Raw genomic sequence first — 19842 nt, 5'->3', positions numbered from 1 at the left:
TGTGTGTGTAGGTATGCGCTACTACTACAAAATACTTGGGTAAATATATTAAAAAAAACTATTTTCGAGATGTCTTCAAATGTTCGACTTAAAAGTTTTGAAATCAATAATCGGCCAGCAATGGAAGAGTACAAAATAAAGTAATTCCATTTGTGAAAGAGCCTTTAAATGGCATAAAAAAAAACAATTTGGCGAATGAGCAGCGGCTGCTTGCTATTGAAATTTTTTCAAAAAGTTCTTTGCAAACATTCACAATTGTTTGTTTTTTTTTTCTATTTTATTCTTATTATGAAAACTTGCTGACTGTGGCATCTTTAGGCGGCGGGCATGAAAGGAAATCGCTAATGAGTGCAGAGGATGTAGGTGAATGAGGTAAGAGGTAATGATATCCAACACATGCGAATAAAAGTGCTGGAGCTAAGCGCGCAGCTTAAAAAATGATAAATGAGTAAACGATTTTTTGTACGAATTACAAAGGTATGTATGCATGTGAGGGTGTGTTAATGTGAGGGTGTGTGGGTTTGTGGATTCTCGTGGTGCTTATTTAGCTATTTTAAATTAAAATTATATTATTATATTTGGGGGTACACATCCTAATACCATTTGGCGACGTATACGTAACATTTCCATTTCATTTGCGAACGCAAGTGGGCTGCTGTAAACGATGTTTGTTGTATGTAAGTATGTATGTATGTAAGTGCGTGAACAGCGCATTGCTTATTCAGCTCATAGATAATAAACGTACATATGTATGCGTGGAACGGTAAACAAAAATCAAAAACATAACGCACATGCACATACATACACATGCACTATTGGCTGCGAGTGTGTATGGGTGCGTGCGCAAGCGAATTTTGTTTCACATTTCTGCTACGGTTTTAGGTTTTAGGTTTGTTGTTTTTTGTTTTTGTATTCATTTTGTAATTTCTTTGCTTTAGAAATCATACGAATGATCCTCATCATCGCCCTTGCGCACCTTAAAGAAAAGTTTGTAGAAGATAGCCGCAATGATGCCACCAAGTATGGGTCCCACCCAGTAGGCCCAATGATACGTCCATGCGTTGTGAATGACTGCTGGACCAAAAGAACGCGCTGGATTCATGCTGGAGCCAGTTAATTTGACCTGCAATAGGGGACATTGAATTAGTTTCTGTTTTTTTAATTTTTTTTTGTTTTTATTTTTTATTTTTTTTGTTTTAAGTTTTTTTTGTTTTTAATACTTTTTTTTTAATTTTTTTTCTTTTAATTTTTTTTGTTTTGATTTTTTATAAATATCCATATTTCCACTTACAGCACACAAGTGTCCAGCGGCTATGGAGAGTCCGATAGCAAGTGGCGCCGAGCCTTTGATGTCTGTGCGTCCAGGATCGGATACTGCCTTCACAACGAATACCAAAATGAACGTGATCAAAGCCTCAATCATTACCACCTGCCCGGCACCGAGTTCAACATCGGCTGAAGAAACGCCTAGATTCGTGCCAGCCAATTCGGAGCTTACGGAAGCCTAAGCAAAATGCAGGAATTTACTTAATAGATTTTTCGCTTCAGTTGTTATTAGAGATGGTTAACGGGAATGTCGTTTTAGATAACATAGAAGGGCAATAATATTTAGCTTATTTTAATTAATTTGGCTTGTATGATATGATACTCAAAACTTAACAGTTTTCGTGCTATGCGATTTTACAGATTCTTTTATGCAAACATTTTTCTTTGTTTGCGTCTTCATTTTTTTGAAAGTTTGCTCAAGGCCCTGCTTTTTTTCTATTTTTAGTTGAAAGAACCACCTTCCCGTTAACCCTGTATATCATTTCCCGCTTGGTACTTACGTATATAAACGCAGCGCCGGCTATGGCACCAACCAGTTGCATGATGATGTAGAATAAACTCTTCAAAATGCTCATTTCACCAACAATGAGAAAGCCAATTGTGACGGCGGGATTGATGTGGCAACCGCTGATATGACCCAGGCCCTGAAATAAGACACAATGGAATGAGATTAGTAAATTTGTGATGGTTATACAGTAAATTGATCTTCTACATAAAGAGCGATGGTCCGGTCTGGAACACTGCAGAACTGCAAAGTGTTTTGTTACAAGTCCGAACAGAAAACTGTCAAACTTTCTACTAAAACTTAGAAGGAAAGATATTCGGTTGATGGTCGGCATCATTACAGGACACAACCCATGGGGTCAGCATATGACTACCATTGGAATCATCGAGAACCCGATATGCCTGTCATACTTGGAGGAGGCGGATAACACTGAGCACTTTCTCTGTGAGTGTCCTGCCTTTGCTAGAGCACAGCTACGAGTTTTGGATTCCGATGTCATGAGAATGAGTAATATTCGTTCTCTAAAACTGGAGGATATTTACAGATTTGCCAAAGAATCTGGATAATTCTCACAGGACTAACTGTCTCTATCCCTGTCTCTATTCTTTCCTATCTCTTTCTCTGATACTTTTCTCCTTCCATCCTTGACTATCTACCCCCCTTTCCAAAGCTATAAATACAATGGGCTCTTTAGCCTGAGTGTTTTAGGAGCCACCAAATCTCCTGGTGCTCCTTGGCTCGACCTTTTCAAATTTCAATTTCAAATTGATCTTCATTTAAATTAATTAAATCTCTTCTGAGATAAGTTTCAAGCTTATCAAACGAGTTGATACAGTTTTTGTAAAAGAATGACCAGTATTTTCCTAAAAAATTACTTCAATTAAATAAGGCGCTGTGCTGTCGTTATTGAACGCACTGTAGGTGATGTATCTGAAAATTGGTTCTTGTCAGGAAGTCGCTTGTGAGAGATGGACTGAAGTAGGAACTTTGTTTTTAGGAAAAGTGGCTTTTTCACGCAGATTGATTAGAGGTTTTTATTTATGAGGAACAACAAAAACAAAATCAAACTTAATTCAGTGGCGAATAAAGTATTATCTTGAAGTACTAAGCTCTTACCTATCAAACAGGAATTTTTAATAAAATGCACGCACATTGAAAATGGCTATCAAAATTTTATTCCAAGTGTTGGCATAGCTACAAACACATGTTTCTCATCTCTCAGGCGTCATACTAGACCCCAAACTCAGCTGGAGGTCCGTCGTAGAGCACAGGGTAAAGAAATCTAATATATCACTTTACACGTGTAAGAGAATGTTGGGTAAAAAATGGGGTCTCCAACCAAAACTATCCAATTGGTCCTACACAGCCATTGCAAGGCTAATACTAACATATGCGGTAGCCCGCAATAGAAAATAAATACAACCAAACCAAGCTGAATAAAATACAAAGAACTTCGCGTATCTTAACTACAGGAGCGCTTAGCACCAGTCCCACTGAAGCGCTCAATGTATCATACAAACTTATCTACTACCATTAGACTTACATATAAAAACAATCGCTACTTGCAGCGCGGTGAGACTCAGAGGCATAGGAAGCTGGATAACAAGGTCGTACGGCCACAGCAAGATCCTCCTACAGGCACCCTCACTGCTCAAAAACAGATCAGACTACACAGTCCCCGACCTTATCTCCAAGAAAGACTTTGCGGTACGCTTTCCATTGATAGCCGAATGGGGCAAAGGGAAGGTGATTGGAAGGTGCGATATTGAAATCTACACTGACGGTTCTAAGATGAACTGTGCTGTGGGAGCTTACTTCCATTCGGAGCCACTCAACCTATCTCAGTCAATTCGACTTCCTGACTATGCCAGCGTGTTCCAGGCAGAACTTTTTGCGACCAGGGAAGCATGCAAATCACTAAAACTCTACAAGGAAGTTGGTTCAAGAGTAGCTATCTTATCAGACTGTCAAGCAGCTATCAAGGTCTTAGACTCCAACTCCATTTGATCCAAAGGAGCTGGAAATGCTTTGTCAATGGCTTGAAATTACTCTGATATGGGTTCCCGGTCATAGAAACATAGGTAATGTTGTTGTTTCGCACTACTAAGCTTTAGCCAAAAGGAAATGGAAGGAATTAACTATATGTATTACAACAAAAAACACATGGCCGTCGTACAAAATCCAAAGGGCGAATCAACTGCTAGGATGTTCTCGACCAAACATTTCACGCATCACTGCAACCATTACAGATTATTAGAAGGTAGGGAATCCTGCAGCCTGACTCAACCTCCCCTTCAATTCCATCTGCAGAACTGTCAAGAAACTGTCACCTCTTCCGGTGAAGGAAAGTTTTTGCACTACTTATGTGAATGTCCAGTGCTAGCCAGGGCACGACTTCGCTCGGTCGGTAAGCCTTTCTTACAGCAAATTAATGAGATATCAGGCATCGAGATAAATAATTTGCTGCTATACTTGTCCCTCACTAAATGGATGTGACTTAGAAGCAAAAAACCGCAAGACATCATCTTACGGGGACAGTGGTAGTAAAACGGCGCTAGTCGCTAACAACAACAACAACAAAATCTCTCAGGCTATTTTTGAATATAGATTAGTTTGAGGAAAATCCATTAGTTTTTCGGTAGATAGCTATAGTTTTCGACATCTCGCAAAGCATCGATCAAACTAATTAAACATTTTGCGCGTTATCAAAATAAAAAAAAATCATTTCCTATTTTTCGTTTCTTCCATTCAGTTTCGAGTTACAGGGAAGTGAACAAACACAAAATTAGATACATTTTACAATTTTTCTTTGATAAAAGCGTAAAGGCGAAAATGCAAGTCAGGACGCTAGAATTGTGAATGGTGTTTATGGTGCCGAGACTTTAACAGCTAATTGCGTGCAATTTTGGTTTCGTCGATACCGTTCAGGCATTTTTGATGTTAAAAAATGTCGATAATGCCCAAAATGTTGATAAAATCACAGAAATAATCGAAGTTGACCGGCATGTTAGTAGTTGCAGCAACGCCCAAGAGCTAGAAACCGATCATAACACAGTTTTGAACCATTTGCGTGAAGCTTTTTCTTTTCATTGCAAAACTTTCTGAGTGGCAAGAATTTTGTATCAAGAGAAGATTGTGAAAGTCGATTACTGGAGTTTTTCGCCAATAACGACATCGACTTCTATGAGAGAAGCATTATGAAGCTACCTTTACAATGACAACAAATTATAGAACAAATCGATGAATATATGAACCAAAGCATACAATCTGAAGCATCTTAAATAGAGTTTTGAATTTTACGCAAACTTTGCCGCAGATTTGACCGAACTCCCCCTCCTATTTGTGGTGTGCGTCTTGATGTTGTTCCACAAATACTTTTTCTACTGGGTGTTTCGCAATCAAAATAGATGATATATAGCTTTAAACTAAACCAATTTAAGGATTGCATGGAATTTAATAAGGGTAAGGCTTGAAATCGCCAAACACGAAATCCCCATGGTTTGTGTGAAAAGCGGCGACTCCACTTAGTATAATCGAATACATGGATTTTGAATCAGAACAGCGAAACCACGAAAGAAGAGAAAAATAACCAGCTACATTTAAGATTTACAGTAATAAGTATCCCTCTTTGTGTCAACACAACAAGTTTCTTCATTTTGTCGCAATGCCTGTATTCAACATTCCCACGCTGGGTCCTTTTCCACTACCCAACTGAATTGTCTGTAGTGCTTCTCACTCAATGTCACGTGATTCGATTTTAAATATGTACATAGATATGTATGTATGTGTATGTAATGAATATTGTACCTAATAGCTCTTGAATTCAGTTGTGCTGAAATTTGCAATGCTAAAAAGTGATTTAGGTGCGCGCATGCGCTGTCATTCTGCGCACATTCAAAGTACTCCTTTGGTACACACCTGCGTTTGAATTCAAAGCAGACACATTTGCTTACTTCTATTCCATTATAAAAAAAGAGGAAAAAATCATGAGAATTTATGGAAAGTCATTGCGCATGCGTGTATTTCTATCCTATCTGTTTAACCCATTACTGCCTATCGGGTGTTTAAATTAAATAATCATTGAAAGGTGTTTGTGCACACTGCCGCCTATTCGAGCTGGTGAAAGGAACCTGTAAGGTTTCGAAAAAGCGGAGACCGGTTGTAGAGAGAAGAGCGAGGAAGTAATATAAGAGGGGTGAGGGAGTTATTATCTCTTTGTTCATGGATTATTTAATTGAAGTTGATAGCCGAGGTGGGCTCGGTGCTGCTAGGTAACAGTTTGCTTCTGCCTTGTATGCTTATGATAGTCAATGATAGCTCCCGCTGTTACTACCTTCTCATGTTTGTAGGATATAAGTTTATATTTTATTTTTATTTTTTTCCTTTAACTCCCACTGGAGCATAGGGAATTAAATATATTTGTAATAAAACTTTTTGTGGAAAAAAGTTACTTTTTTTGTTCAAAATATTTGGGAAAAAATGTTTTTTGTCATAATGGAAATACATCCCCTTAGCTGCTTATCTTATTTTTCTTTCATTAACAACTGAGGCTCTGATCAGTAATCCCTTAAAGTTTCCTAATGAGATTTCCATGACTTTTCGAGTTATATTCAAATACGTACAGCGAACCAGTGGAAAACACCCCGTGATTGTAATGTAAGTAGTGACGCGCTTCAGTCGATTTGCAAACGGGCATAATAGACAGTGGCTAGAGTCTCGCTAGATCAATATTTTGAGCCTTGATTTTTGACTGGTTCACTATAAGAACTCGTATTTGAACATAGATCGAAAAGTTATAAAAATGCCACTATGAAACCTTCAGGAAGTACTGAGCATAGGCTCAAGAAAAACAAGAAAACAAATCCAAAAGGGGAGGGTGTTTTTCGAAAATGCTAAAAAAATATTTTTTTTTTTAAATTTTGAACAAAAAATTTTAGGAAGTTTTTTTAAGTCCGTATATTGGATTGAAAAAGTAAATTTGTTTTTTCACATATAATTTTTTTCTCAAATTTTTGAAAAAAGAATTCTTTTCAAACCTATTTTTGTATGTAGTGTTTTTAATTTTTTTTATTCTTTTCAAAGTTTTTTTTAGGTTTTGTTTTTTAAATACATATATTTTATTAAAAACTTACAAAACCTTTTTTTCAATTATATCTAATGTTTCTTTCTCAAAATTTTTAACAAAAAAATAATTTTTTCAAAAATATTTCGTTAAATTTTTTTTTTTTAAATATATCTAATATTTTTTTCCCAAAATTAACAAAAAATTAAATTTTTTCAAATATATTGTTTCGAGTTTTTTGTTTAAATACATGTATTTTATTAAAAAATTATAGAAATATTTTTTATTTTTTCCCAATACATTATTTTGTCTCAAAATTTCCAACAAAATTTAACATATTTTTCGAAAAAAATCTATTTTTTGTAAGTTTTTTTTAAAGCACATGTTTTATTGAAAAATTACAAAAAGAAATTCTAAATGTTAAAGTAAAAAATAAAAAAAAAACTCATTTTTTTTCACAAATATTTCTTTTTTTTTTTAAATATTTTGTTTCAATGAATGTATTTTATTTAATAATAAAAAATATTTTTTTTTCATATATAATATAATACCTTTCTCTCAAAATTTTGAACAAAAAAAAAATAATTTTATCAAACTTTTTTTTTAAATTTTTTGTTCTTTAAACGACACATATTTTATTAAAAAATTACAAATACTTTTTTTTCAAATATACCTACTGTTTTTTTTCTCAAAACAAAAAAGTAATTTTTTCAAAAATATTTTTTCCAAGTTTATTTTTTAAATACATATATTTTATTTAAAAATTACGAAACAAAAATCACTTTTCAAAAATGCAGAAAAAATACTTATTTTTCAAAATTTTCAACAAAAAATGTAATATTTTAAAATAAATTGTTTTTCGAGTTTCTTTTTAAATACATGTATATTATTTTATTGAAAAATTACAAAAACAAAATTTTAAATGCTAAAAGATTAAAGATTAAATCTTTTTACCAAATTTTCAATATTGAATAAATCCCAAAATTTATTTATTAATTTCTTTTCAGAATCCCTTCAGTTCATATATAAATATATTATGTATTATTATTTCCTATGGTTCCAGAGAGGGACGAAGGGTCATTTATAATAATATATTTATATAATGGCCACTTACATCCTTTAGTGGGTGTTTGGCCGAGCTACTCCTCTTATTTGTGGCGTGGGTTTTGATTTTTGCACAAATGGAGGAAGCTACAGTTATAAGCCGACTTCCCCACATGTTCCTTGTGTTTTTCTTGTTTTGCCTTTAGTTTACTTGTTGTTATACTCAAACCTACGAAACAACCAATTTTCAGCAACATTTACGATAGTATCTAAAAACTTGGATTGGGTTCATGTGCTTCCGTATACTATTTAAAATAGATTGCGCGGCAGAATAAACTATTCGCCATTAACGGGTTAAAGTTCATGGCTTTTAAGGCACAATTTGGCAGAAATGTAAATAAATACTAGACGGCTACAAGTGATTTGTGTCATGTAAACATTCTGATGGAAGGGGATCTCGTACCAAGAGCTTTCGCTGAGTGTTTGATGGTTGTGAGAAAATACCCATATTTACATATTTAGTTTGAAAAAAAAAATATGTATTTATACTTATAAGTAAAATTATAGAAACTTGGTTGTTAGTGAATCATCACCATCATAGCATCACAGTTCGGCGTGCACCATTGCTTCCATTACAATTCGCCTCCACCTCACTCGGTTTTCAGCCTTATTTCTTATGACATCAGATATGCCCAGAGTTCGTATGTCTTCTTCTAACTCATCTCTCTATCTTTTTCTCGGCCGATTGCTTCTTTTATCGCTTTGTCGATTTATTTATTTACTCATCTACAGAGGTTCTTTGCTTTGAATATCTTTCTTACTGTTCGATCATTACTCATGCGCAGAATGGGGCGGTGACGGTACCATCGAATTTTTTGCGCTTTAACGTATCTGACAACATTTGAACCTGTGAAAGGTGTGTCTAACTTATCATTGTACCGAACGCGGTGGGTATCATCTTCACGTCGAACAGGGCTCTATACCTTTCTTTTTTAACAAATTAATTGATCGACGTCATTTGACATCAGCACACAGACTTTGCAACCGTATGTAAGTGTAGGTCTTATGACGCTTTTATACATTCGAAGCTTCAGGTCTTCAGTCTTGACTTCATCAGTTTTATATGCGCGAAGTAAGATTTATTTGCAGCTTGTATCCTGTCTTGTACGGCAATTGGTGAATCTTTCTGCGCACTCAGCATATAATTCATTGACTTTTTCAAAGCTATAGTTGCCGATTTGCAAGTTACTTGTTACTTTGCGTGTGGCACCTTCCATATATAATATTTTGCTTTTTCTTCGTTGATGGCAAGTCCTACCATCCTAGCAGTTGATTCTAGGCGCGTAAAAGTTTCTTTCGGATGTTGTTTGTTTCTGGCTATAATTATGATGCCACCTGCATAGGCGCTAATTTGTGCATATTTGTAAACGAAATTGCTTCCAGGACCTATATAAGATTGAAAAGTAGGAATGAGAGCGCGCATCCCCCTGTTTAACATCTAAAATCACTTCGAAACGATTGGCGGACATTGTCTTAAATTCTCATTTGTGCCCCAGTGTTTGTTAAAGTTTTGCTTATCGGACGTACCAATTTCAAAGGCATGCCTAACACCTTTAGATGATGCTCTATATGTGTTTTCGGTTTAGTTTGTCAAACACTTCTTTAAAAGCTATGAAAAGACAGCATAGCATAATTTATCAAATATTTGGGACAGTGAAAGGCATTGGTCAAAAATGTTCGAATAGCTCCACTCCAGTGCCAGGTAGGATATTAATAAGAAAAAAGTACCTACATTCGGCGCACTTTCGGCGGGACTACTTTTTGGACATTCAAGTGGTTAGCTTAAGGAGGGAGCCTGCTTTACAGGCTTGAAAAAATCGATTTTTTTTTGTTTTATATAAATGTCTTCCCAAACTACCCAAGAATGTGTCCTCAAAATTTCAGAAGCAAATTCAAAATATTTTCGGAGTTACAGAAGAAATTGTGAGCAAGCGTCGAGCAGGTATACGATCGCTCGAAGTGGGATTTCTCGGTTTTTTATTTTTACAATTTTTCCTAATTGACGGAAAAGATAGGGAAAAAGTTAAACGTCCTATCAAAACGAGATAACATTGATTGTATTCGGAATTAAATTCTCTTCTATGATTAACTCACTTTTTAAACAATCTAAAGTGAATTTGTTTCTCCAAAAAAATGAATTTTTTTTTAATTAGCGAAAAATGGTTGAATTTCTCACTTTTTGCTTAATTTGCTTGGTTTAACTGGAAGCTATACTATTATAAAATAAAAGTTTTTTTGGGTTTTTGGTTTCTGATGGAAATTGCGACCTACTTCTTTCCCACCGCACGACACATGCACACTCGAGGCGCCTCGGAAAAATGCTTGTACCAGGCATAATATGAGAGATAATATAAGAAAAAATTTGAGAAAACTGTTGAAATATATAACAATAAAACCTGAAAGTTTCCTTTCAATCGAATTTTTCTTTCCTTCCCAAAAAAATCCACGAAAAAATCGATTGTTTGAAGCCTCTAAAGCAGGCTCCCCCCTTAAAAGATATGAAGAGGCAGCATAGCATAATTTTGTATTCGTGGCGTTTTTCAAATATTTGGGGCAGTGAAAGGCATTAGTCAATTGTCGATCGCTCTGCTCTGAAGCCGCATTGATAGTCGTTGATAATTTTTTCGGCGTATTCATTTAGCTTATTGTGCAGAATATTTGAAATTTGTTGTAAGCAAATAGTTGGCTCAAAAACTACTGTGCAAATTTCAATAAACTTACTTTAGTTCCTTTCCTAGGCCATTGATCCCAACATAGTTTACAAGCTGATCCACTCTGTGACACTGTGTTGATATCTTTAGAAAAAGTTCTATTCAAGATTCCATTTGCTTCTTATTCAGAAGGTATTCTGGTAACATGATCAGAAATATTTTTCCGAAAAAATGTTCAAATAGCTTCCAACTAGGGGATAAATAAGAAAAAAGTACAATCGTCGCACTTTCGGCGGGACTACTGTTTGGACATTTGACGTTAAGCTAACCACCCATTAACATGCCCTACTATCGAAAACACTAAAAAGCGTAGCGTTGTTCAGTTACTCGTCTAAAAGAGAAGAAGAAGACCGCTAGAGAAGAAGAAGACCCGCTAGTTTCTTACGGCGAACAGGAGGCCACCTGTTCAAAACGAATGAATTCCGCTGTAGAGTACGTACTCCTATACTTATATAAATAGACACTTACACCAGTACATGTGCACATAGGTATGTTCACATTTACTTATGTATATTCACATATACGTAAATTCAATCGTATGGATTTCATGTCATGCCAGCACTTGTCATCTTACAACGCGATGACTTTTCAAAATTTGTTGAACGATTATGCGGTGTTGAAATCAAAAGTGATTATTTGCAAAAAATAAGAAGGCAGATCAATGATTAAATGTGTGTGCACTTGAATCAGCGTAGACACTTATACGATTATCGCTGATTTAAGATTAGTGCTGCATATGCAGTAATTATTTTTGGCATTCGAATGTGCGTTTGTAGGTTTTATACCCTTCATTAAAAACGTTTATGTGTAAGGTGCATATATGTACGTGCATATATTTTACAATTTTGAGTTAAAGGGTTGACTTGGTTAATCCTCGGATATGTACGCGTACTCAGTCCACACAAATTAAAGTGTTTAAGGTAGTAGTGTGACGGGTTCAAAAAATCGATTTTTTGTTTTTACATTTTTCGGAGGAAAAACATCTTAAAAATATACCATACAAATTTCAGACAGAAATTTTAATTATTTTTAAAGTTATAGCTAAATTAAGAGAGCGCGCCGTAGTGTGTATGAAAGCGTGTGACACGCCAGCAGCTTCTGTTGTGGAAACTTTAAACGCGTTTTCTCAAAACCATGCTTTCGAAAATTCGGGGAATCACTGACTCAAAACTATTCAACCGATTTGGCTAAACATTTAACCCGTTATTCTAGACACACATATCTAGATCCCGAACCATTAAAATATTTAATTTTTTAATAATAAACTATTTAATTTAAACAATTTATGAAGAAAAAAAATTAGATTTTGAGAACTTTTTTCACAAGTCCGCCATTTTGTTTTTTTTTTATTTTTATGTATATTTTATTCGGAACCTTAAATGAGGTCTATAGAATAATAATCTCTTTGAATTTTTTATTTCAGATGACTTTGGAAGGCTGTGTGTTTCCCCGAACCAACTCATCTTATCATCAAATTAATATAAAATTAGCTTTAAAAATTTCTTTTTATATACTTCAAAACACCAATAAAAACATGTAAAAACTTTGAAACGATCGCATTTTATTTTCTTTTTAAAAAAGATTCATGAAGAAACGTCGAAATTTCGGTCGTTACACCGGACTACTACCTTAACTGAAACAGTGTTCGTAGAAATTACGTATGAATAGTCATGTTAGGGATGACAATATTACCGGTTGTTGTTGACTTCGGGATTTGGAACATTTCTAATGTAATCCCGGAATCGCGGGACTAGTCCCGGAAAAAAATGATCTTAAATTCAGTAAAGTTTTCCTAAAACTCACGCTTGAATATGCATGTTAGAGATGAATCCCGAAAACTCGTGAAAAAAATTATCTTAAATTCAGTAAAGTTTTTAACTGAAACAATTTACCTAAAAATTACGCTCGAATAGGCATGTTTGGTGTGCGAATATTACCGATTTATATTGAGTCGGAGTTTTTAAGCCATTTTTAATATAATCCCGAGATTCCGAGACAAGTCCCGAAAAAATTATTAAAATTCGGTAAAGGTTTTTAACTGATACAGTTTTACGAATATTACCGGTTATTTTTGATTTCGGGATTTGGACTATGTAATGTAATCCCGAAATTTCGGGACCGAAAAAAAATTATCTTAAATTCTAATGTGTCCTGTATAAAAACAAAAGGAATTTGTCATACATATGCATGTACGAGGTATGTCTGTACAATTTTTTTCGGCTTGAAATACTAACAAGAATATAAAAATTAGAAAGTGGTTTTTTTTGCACAAAATTAATCATTCACTCCGCAGGCTGGTTCAGAGAAGACTCAGGAAGGTAAAGGACGAGAGCTACAGTGGTATCACAATGGGAATATTCAGGCCTAAGTACGTCGGATGACAGCCACTCAACCAAACCTATCCAAACCTAATCATCCACATTTATTTCTGAATAACTTTTAAAAAATGTTATTTTGGGTGATGCAAATCTTTCTTTTGAGTTTTACGTCCTCCTCTGCTTGTCTGTTTATATACTTACGGACTACGCCAATTGCAAAAGTAATAAATCTTCCGATAGGGTGATTAATTTTGCGCAACCTTGTATATGAAAAGTAGGAAATGTAGACATTGGCGAGTTGTATGAGTTGTAAATAAACAAAGTACGGCGAATAAATACCTAATAGCTCCGCTGGTGAAGCTTAATTGGTAATTGGTGACTCGTGGCTGGTGGCTGATGATGTCCAATTCATTTTTATAAAATTTTGTTTTATGAAAGATTTATGAAGAAAGCCAACTCGATAGACGAAATTAGTAGAATGTAGGCTCATCTGCATAAAGACTACAGCCGAACCTTCCAGAACAAAATAAGATTGCACTTTAGATTTTTTACTTTTCAAAAGTCATCAATGAAAGTCGCTTTTCAGTCATACCGGAGGCCACAGATTTCATATAGTAGAGAAATGATTGGCCAAATTCCTTCTTTCAATACAAAAAATTTCACGTTGAGTGATGGTTTGAAGCTATATTTTTAGTGAAGAATCTGCACTAGTACATTTCGTTAAGGCTACAATACACTCGGACTAGTACAAACATACGGCGGTAGTCAGTAACGTTTTGGTATTACGCACGCCTCGAAATTATTAAACAGGCACCACATATTGGGTTGCCTATATTCCACGGACCCATGTGTTTTTTTTAAATCAAAGAAAAACACAATTTTTTTGATGTTGACGATAATAATAATTTTATTTGGTTCAAGTAGGTTTGTTGACATGACTTTTTGAATATGATATCTCTCAAATGGCCGCCTTGAGCCTGTACGGCGTATTCTGCCCGTTTTGCAGCATTTTCCATAGTTTTAGCTAACATTTCGGCTGGAATAGCGGCTATTCAAAATATCTATTGTGGTGCGAGCTATGTGTGGTGGAGCGCCCTCTGAAGCCAGAACTGCCTCATACGCTTTCGAGGAATAATTGGCATCACAAAAGTGGTTATCATATCGCGATACGCTACTGATTGACGGTAACCGCTGACCATCTTCATTTTCGAAGAAAAACGGCCCAATAATCGTTTTCGCACTAACGCCGTAACGTAAAGAAGTACCTCTTGAATTTCGTGAGGATTTTCAGTGGCGTAAATACGGCAATTTTGCTTGTTTACCGTCCCATTCAATAAGAAATGAGCCTCATCGGGCATGATGATTTTGTTCTTCTTCTTTTGACTTCTTGTGTTGAATGTAAATTTCAACAATTTGGGAGCGCCCAGAAGTAAGGCTATGAAATTGTGAACTCAATTTTTTTTGAAAAATTCTTATTCTAAATTTGGCTGAAAATTTGTCAAGTTCTTTTAAAACTTGTACAAAATTTCAAACATGGTTTTTTTATGATGAAAGGGTAGGATCCCATGCGTGCGAAATATCTGAAGCTGCTCCCAAACTCAAGAATACTTGACACCAACTCGGTGGAGGGTATTAGTCGATGTACCTGGACTAGTACATTTCATATTTCAATATATTACAAACTTTATAGCGAAACAAATTTCTATTAATTTGTGAAAATTTTGAAGCCTTTTGTGGAGGCACAAGTGAGTGCTACGCTGATGCTACACGTCGTATGCGTAATATTTATTTATAAATACTTGAAAAGCTGCTTAACGATTTACGCATTACAAACAAAAATTAAAAAAATCACGTTGTTGAAGTGTTATTACATTCGTAAGCGCATTCTAATATAATCATAAACGCCAACTGCTGATTGTTAAACTGATTTAATGGGCAAGAGTAGATCTACAAAGTACAGGGTGGTGCATTTATAGTTTGAAAAGTAATTTAATTCGGCGTGCACGTTTTTTAATACATTTTTTCAGTGGGAAAGATTAAATCGAACCATCAGCCGCTTAGTACACAAGTGAGCAATTTCGTGAAAGTCATGGGCACCGCGATTTCCATGCATTCGAATATTTCAGATTCATAATGTGAAATTGTTTTGATGGAAAATATACAGTTAAAACACTGAAAAAAAACCTCAAACTCATGAAAAAAGGGGTGGAACCTAGAAAATTCTTTTACACAAATGACTTCTATGAATGATGTAAACCGAATTTTTTCATGACTTTCGGCGCTCAAAATGTCAATGGCTACTTTGATTTTATGTTTCTAACTCTTCAATCATTTTGCAATGGTTGGTGTAACGTTTAAGGGTAAATACCAGAAAAAGTACCACAACAAATATTCTTATAGAGTCAAGTCGCTGTTACAAGGCGACTAATTGACATCACCAATTCGCAGTCTCACGAATTTTCTTCCATAGAAAGTACATTCGAAAACTTTTATTTATATGGCAAAAACCGCTAGTACCGCCACCAAAAACTATAGTCAAAAATCAACGGTATTATATAGCAACTTACAACTGGCACTTTGTCACTTTGGCACTTTGTACTAAACTTGAATGGGCTATAAGACGTCATACCAAAAATTATTCTGAAAATTCTTACTAAAAAGTTTGAAATTTTGGCGAAAAATTGGAAGAATTTTCATAAATTTTTGAAAAAGTTTGAAAAAATAACTTATAGGGTTTTTGTTGTGTAGTAAGTTAAACTTTTATAAGCACTTAATGCAAATCAAATAAACAAAAGCTAAGTAGCGAAAACTGGTCAAAATGACGAACGCGTCTTTTATTATCCCTGAGTGCATATTTCATGAACTCTTGCAGTTCCCTTGAATACTGGGCGTTATATTTATCTTTAACGCATTACTATCAATTATTCGATATTTAGCTTTTGATATTCCATTTTAATATCTCCCAACTTTGTTCAGGCGAGAATTTAGGGATTTTACAAAATCTCTATACCTAAACTAAATTTGTGATCCAAAACGCAAATCAGGTTAGGTTATGTTAGGTTTGACGGTTAGGTTAGGTGAGGTGGCTGTCCTTCGACACACCTCGGCCAGTTAGAAGCCCCTTGTGATACCACCGGAACTTTTCTAACCTTGCTCTAGTTGATTCTCTTTACACCATTATGTGGCCTTTAAAAAGCTGGATATACTAGTTGGCTTGATATTTTCAACATCAGCAATGCTGCCCAGAAAATTTAGACCGAGCTATCTGAACCGTCTTCTATACAGAGCCATGCACCGGCATAGAAGGTGGTCGACTGTCTCTTCCTTTTCTATATCCCTACTGCTTCTGCAATACTCATTGTGTGGAGTCCCTAATCTCCTGACATATCTTCGTATTAGACAGCGCCCAGATAGGATACCTACTACGATTTTTAAATCCTTCCTACTTAATTTAAGTCAAAAGTCTTAGTGCGGCCCATGTTCCATTCGGGTCACGTTTGTCTACTGATAGTGGAGGTGTTTAACTCTTTCTAGTTAGAATTTGCAACAGCAGTGATGTGTCTGTCTATTAAACGTTTACATATTGCCAAGGGCATGGGTATGTCGATCTCGTCCTGACTAATTTGGTGTGTGGAGCCCAATCCAGCCAACTCATTTGACTCAAGGTAACTTTAATGTTATTATGCCCTAGCAGCCAGCGTAGACTAATAGAAAAATCATGTGCAAGTATTTTTAATAATTTGTAATACTCTTTTACTGTCTTAGACGAGTGTTTACAAGATAGGAGCGTTTTCAGAGCTGCCTGATTATCGACGTGAATGAATATTTCTCTTACTGTGTCTACGTTTTTATTTAGCACTAAAAGGCTTTCTGAGATTACCAAGATTCCAGCTTCGAATACGCTGCAGTTATCAGTCAAGCGAAGGGATATATAGGCGCCTATAGCCTCGGAGTATACACCATCTCCCACCTGATCATTGAGTTTAGAGCCATCAGTAGATATACTGACCCCCTTTTCATTATTTATTACAACATTTTCCCAATCTTCGCTGAATGGAGTCTGCCTAGGTATTTATTCATCAGGCCACAGAAGTCAGTGGTGTTATGAATACCAGGAAGCATCCCAAGTATGCTCGAGTGACCCAGGTTATTTGTCTTGAGCATCGATTGAGCATCCCTCAAGCTTAGCGTCGCTTTGGTGGCAAGTTTTCTACAGTACAAAGTTGGCGTTGTTTTGAGCGCGCCAGCAATACTGGAGTTAGCCGCCTCGCAGTTACGTGACTGCGAAGAAGTGGATGAATTCTGCAATCTCGGAAGCATTATTAACAGAACTGGCGGTTTAGCAGCTGATATACGCAATCGAATGACTAAAAGTCGCGCTGTTTTTGGCATGTTCGACAAAGTTTGGAGATCTTCGCATATATCCAGGCGTTTGTAATTAAGAATCTTCGAATCAAACGTGAAGTCTGTCGTTCTGTCTGTATGGCTGCGAAATATGGAATACGACAATGTACGATGTACAAGCTCTGCAAGCCATCATCAAACGTGGCCTCCGAAGGATTGTGTGTGTGTTCTTGCCAAACACCACTTCCAATACTGACCTCTAGAGTTTGAGGAAGCAGGTTCCTGTTTATATCGATATCAGCGACGAAAATGCAAATGGATTGGGCATACACTACGGAGAGCCTCCAGGAGATATTGCAAAAGCAGCCTTAAACTGGTGCCCAGAATGAGATTGCAGGCGCAGGAGACCATCCAACACGTGGAGACGATTAGATGAAACAGAAGGGCTTCAACACTAGCCAACGCGTGGAGACGATTAGATGGAACAGAAGGGCTTCAAGACCAGCCAACGCGTGGAGACGATTAAATGAAACAGAAGGGCTTCAAGACCATCCAACACGTGGAGACGATTAGATGAAACAGAAGGGCTTCAAGACCATCCAACGCATGGAGACGATTAAATGAAACAGAAGGCTTCAAGACCATCCAACACGTGGAGACGATTAGATGAAACAGAAGGGATTCAAGACCATCCAACGCGTGGAGGCGATTAGATGAAACAGAAGGGCTTCAAGACCATCCAACACGTGGAGACGATTAGTTGAAACAGATGCGCATCAAGCAGGCCATTCGCGGCGACAAATCAAATTTCTTGCATTTAATAAACCGAACTATAACACTTTTGTTGAGGCCCTATGTTCCTCCTAGGAACCACGAAAAAAAAAATATATATAACCGTCTTTGTAGTACTTCTAGCCTCTTGACTGACGCTCTGGCTTGACTTCATGGCCCCTGGGCCATAGCTCCTTAGGTTAGAATTGGCCAGACAATAGTTCTATATATCCCGTGAACTATTTTGGATGGTGGGCTCTATTTTAAACATACAGTTGTTTGCATGAATAGAGCGCCGTGGCTGCATACTTTACTCTGTCCAGAACATTCACTGTCCATAAAAGTTTCTTGTGAAGTGCTAAACCAAGGTAGCTGCCAGAACGCTAGATAGTTTAGCTATAACAAATTAAAAAGGAACTACGATTGTTCAAATCCCCAACGCTTCATGAAGCACTCTGTATATGCGTAACATAACAATTACACGAAATGTAACTTTTGAACTGACTCCACTGCACCTTATTAACTTCTCTACTGCATTTAAAGCGAATGTTGAGATTAGAGTACTTCATGAAATTCAGCATAAAATTGAGAATAATGAACACACAAACAAAAAAAAAAAAAGAATATGCCATACCATCACCGAGAAACGGGTGCGTTTGGGCTTAACCATGTCTATCGAGCTACAACAGCCGTGCAAAACCACACTCGCCCATAACCATAAACAATGTGAAGATGTGATCTGAACATGTCAAGCTGTGCGCTTAGCACTAAATAATCACAACTCAACTGCTCTTGGCTTTTTGCGTTATTCACATATAAAATGTGCGCGCTGCAAAGTTGGCTGCTGGCTGCTGGCTGGTTGCAGCTTAAGCGCTCAAGGCCATCACACAGCCAAGTACGAAATGTTACGCATGCGCAAAGAAAAAAATGCAAAAATACGAGCCTACGAAAATCAAATCAGTTTGCAGTTCAACTGCTACAAAAACGGATCTGTGCGGCTGCCAACATTTTGAATGGAATCGAAAGTACTTTGATTGAAAATGCATAAAAATTGCCAGCAAAATAGAAAAACAAAAACAAATCTAAAATAAAACATAACACATATTCAAGTGCGTGTGCATGTGTGTGTATTGTAGACCCAAAAGTGTTGTCGCAGACAGCTTGGTGTTGCGAATGCCAATGTTCATGTCATTGCTGCTGGCTGCCGTCCGCTGGCCATACACTGACCGCCTTTCGCACTAGCCATGACTCTGGCATATCGCATTTGGCTCGCTTTGGCTCGGCTTGGCTGGCTAATGATTTCTGATGCGATAAATTGTAGGCCTTTGGCAAGTAAATAAGTTTTAGCAAAATAATAATACGAATATACGAGTGTCCACATGCAATAAAAGCTGTTCGGCAAATAAATAATATCAGTCAATATCAAAGCTTAGCAGCCAAGCCGCACTTGGCATAGGCCTGCATTTTCCGCTGCCTCGCTTATGCGGGCTTTTGTGCGCACGCATTTAATTTTTCCAAAACGCACCGCTCCATTAGCGTGGTTGTCGTTGTGGTCCATGCCCATTCATTTGCGCGCCTGTAGCTTAGCCTAGCGAATTTTGTCTCAATTTAGACGTTTTAGTCTCACTTGTGGAATACTATTTTCGATTTTTCTTCGTTTAACGTTTATTATTATTTATTCAGATTTAAGAGAGCTTTGTT

General features: G+C 36.4%; 1 protein-coding gene across 3 annotated transcripts in view; it reads right to left on the bottom strand.

Moving 5' to 3' along the window:
* Nucleotides 1–889: 889 nt before the first annotated feature.
* The window catches only part of LOC129243916 (aquaporin), a 117750-nt gene continuing 98797 nt past the window's right edge, over nucleotides 890–19842 (bottom strand). For all 3 annotated transcript variants that reach the window (XM_054881366.1, XM_054881367.1, XM_054881365.1), the window contains 3 exons: nucleotides 1827–1970; nucleotides 1292–1504; nucleotides 890–1123 (listed from right to left, as the gene is read on the bottom strand). In XM_054881366.1, the coding sequence (XP_054737341.1) occupies nucleotides 935–1123; nucleotides 1292–1504; nucleotides 1827–1970 (546 nt within the window). In that variant the 3' untranslated portion in view covers nucleotides 890–934. The remainder of the gene's footprint in view (nucleotides 1124–1291; nucleotides 1505–1826; nucleotides 1971–19842) is intronic.

Source organism: Anastrepha obliqua, chromosome 4 (genome assembly GCF_027943255.1).
Source record: "Anastrepha obliqua isolate idAnaObli1 chromosome 4, idAnaObli1_1.0, whole genome shotgun sequence".
NCBI classification, from domain to species: domain Eukaryota; kingdom Metazoa; phylum Arthropoda; class Insecta; order Diptera; family Tephritidae; genus Anastrepha; species Anastrepha obliqua.
Note: the sequence above shows the minus strand (reverse complement) of the source record. Positions and strands in the feature narration are given on the sequence as shown.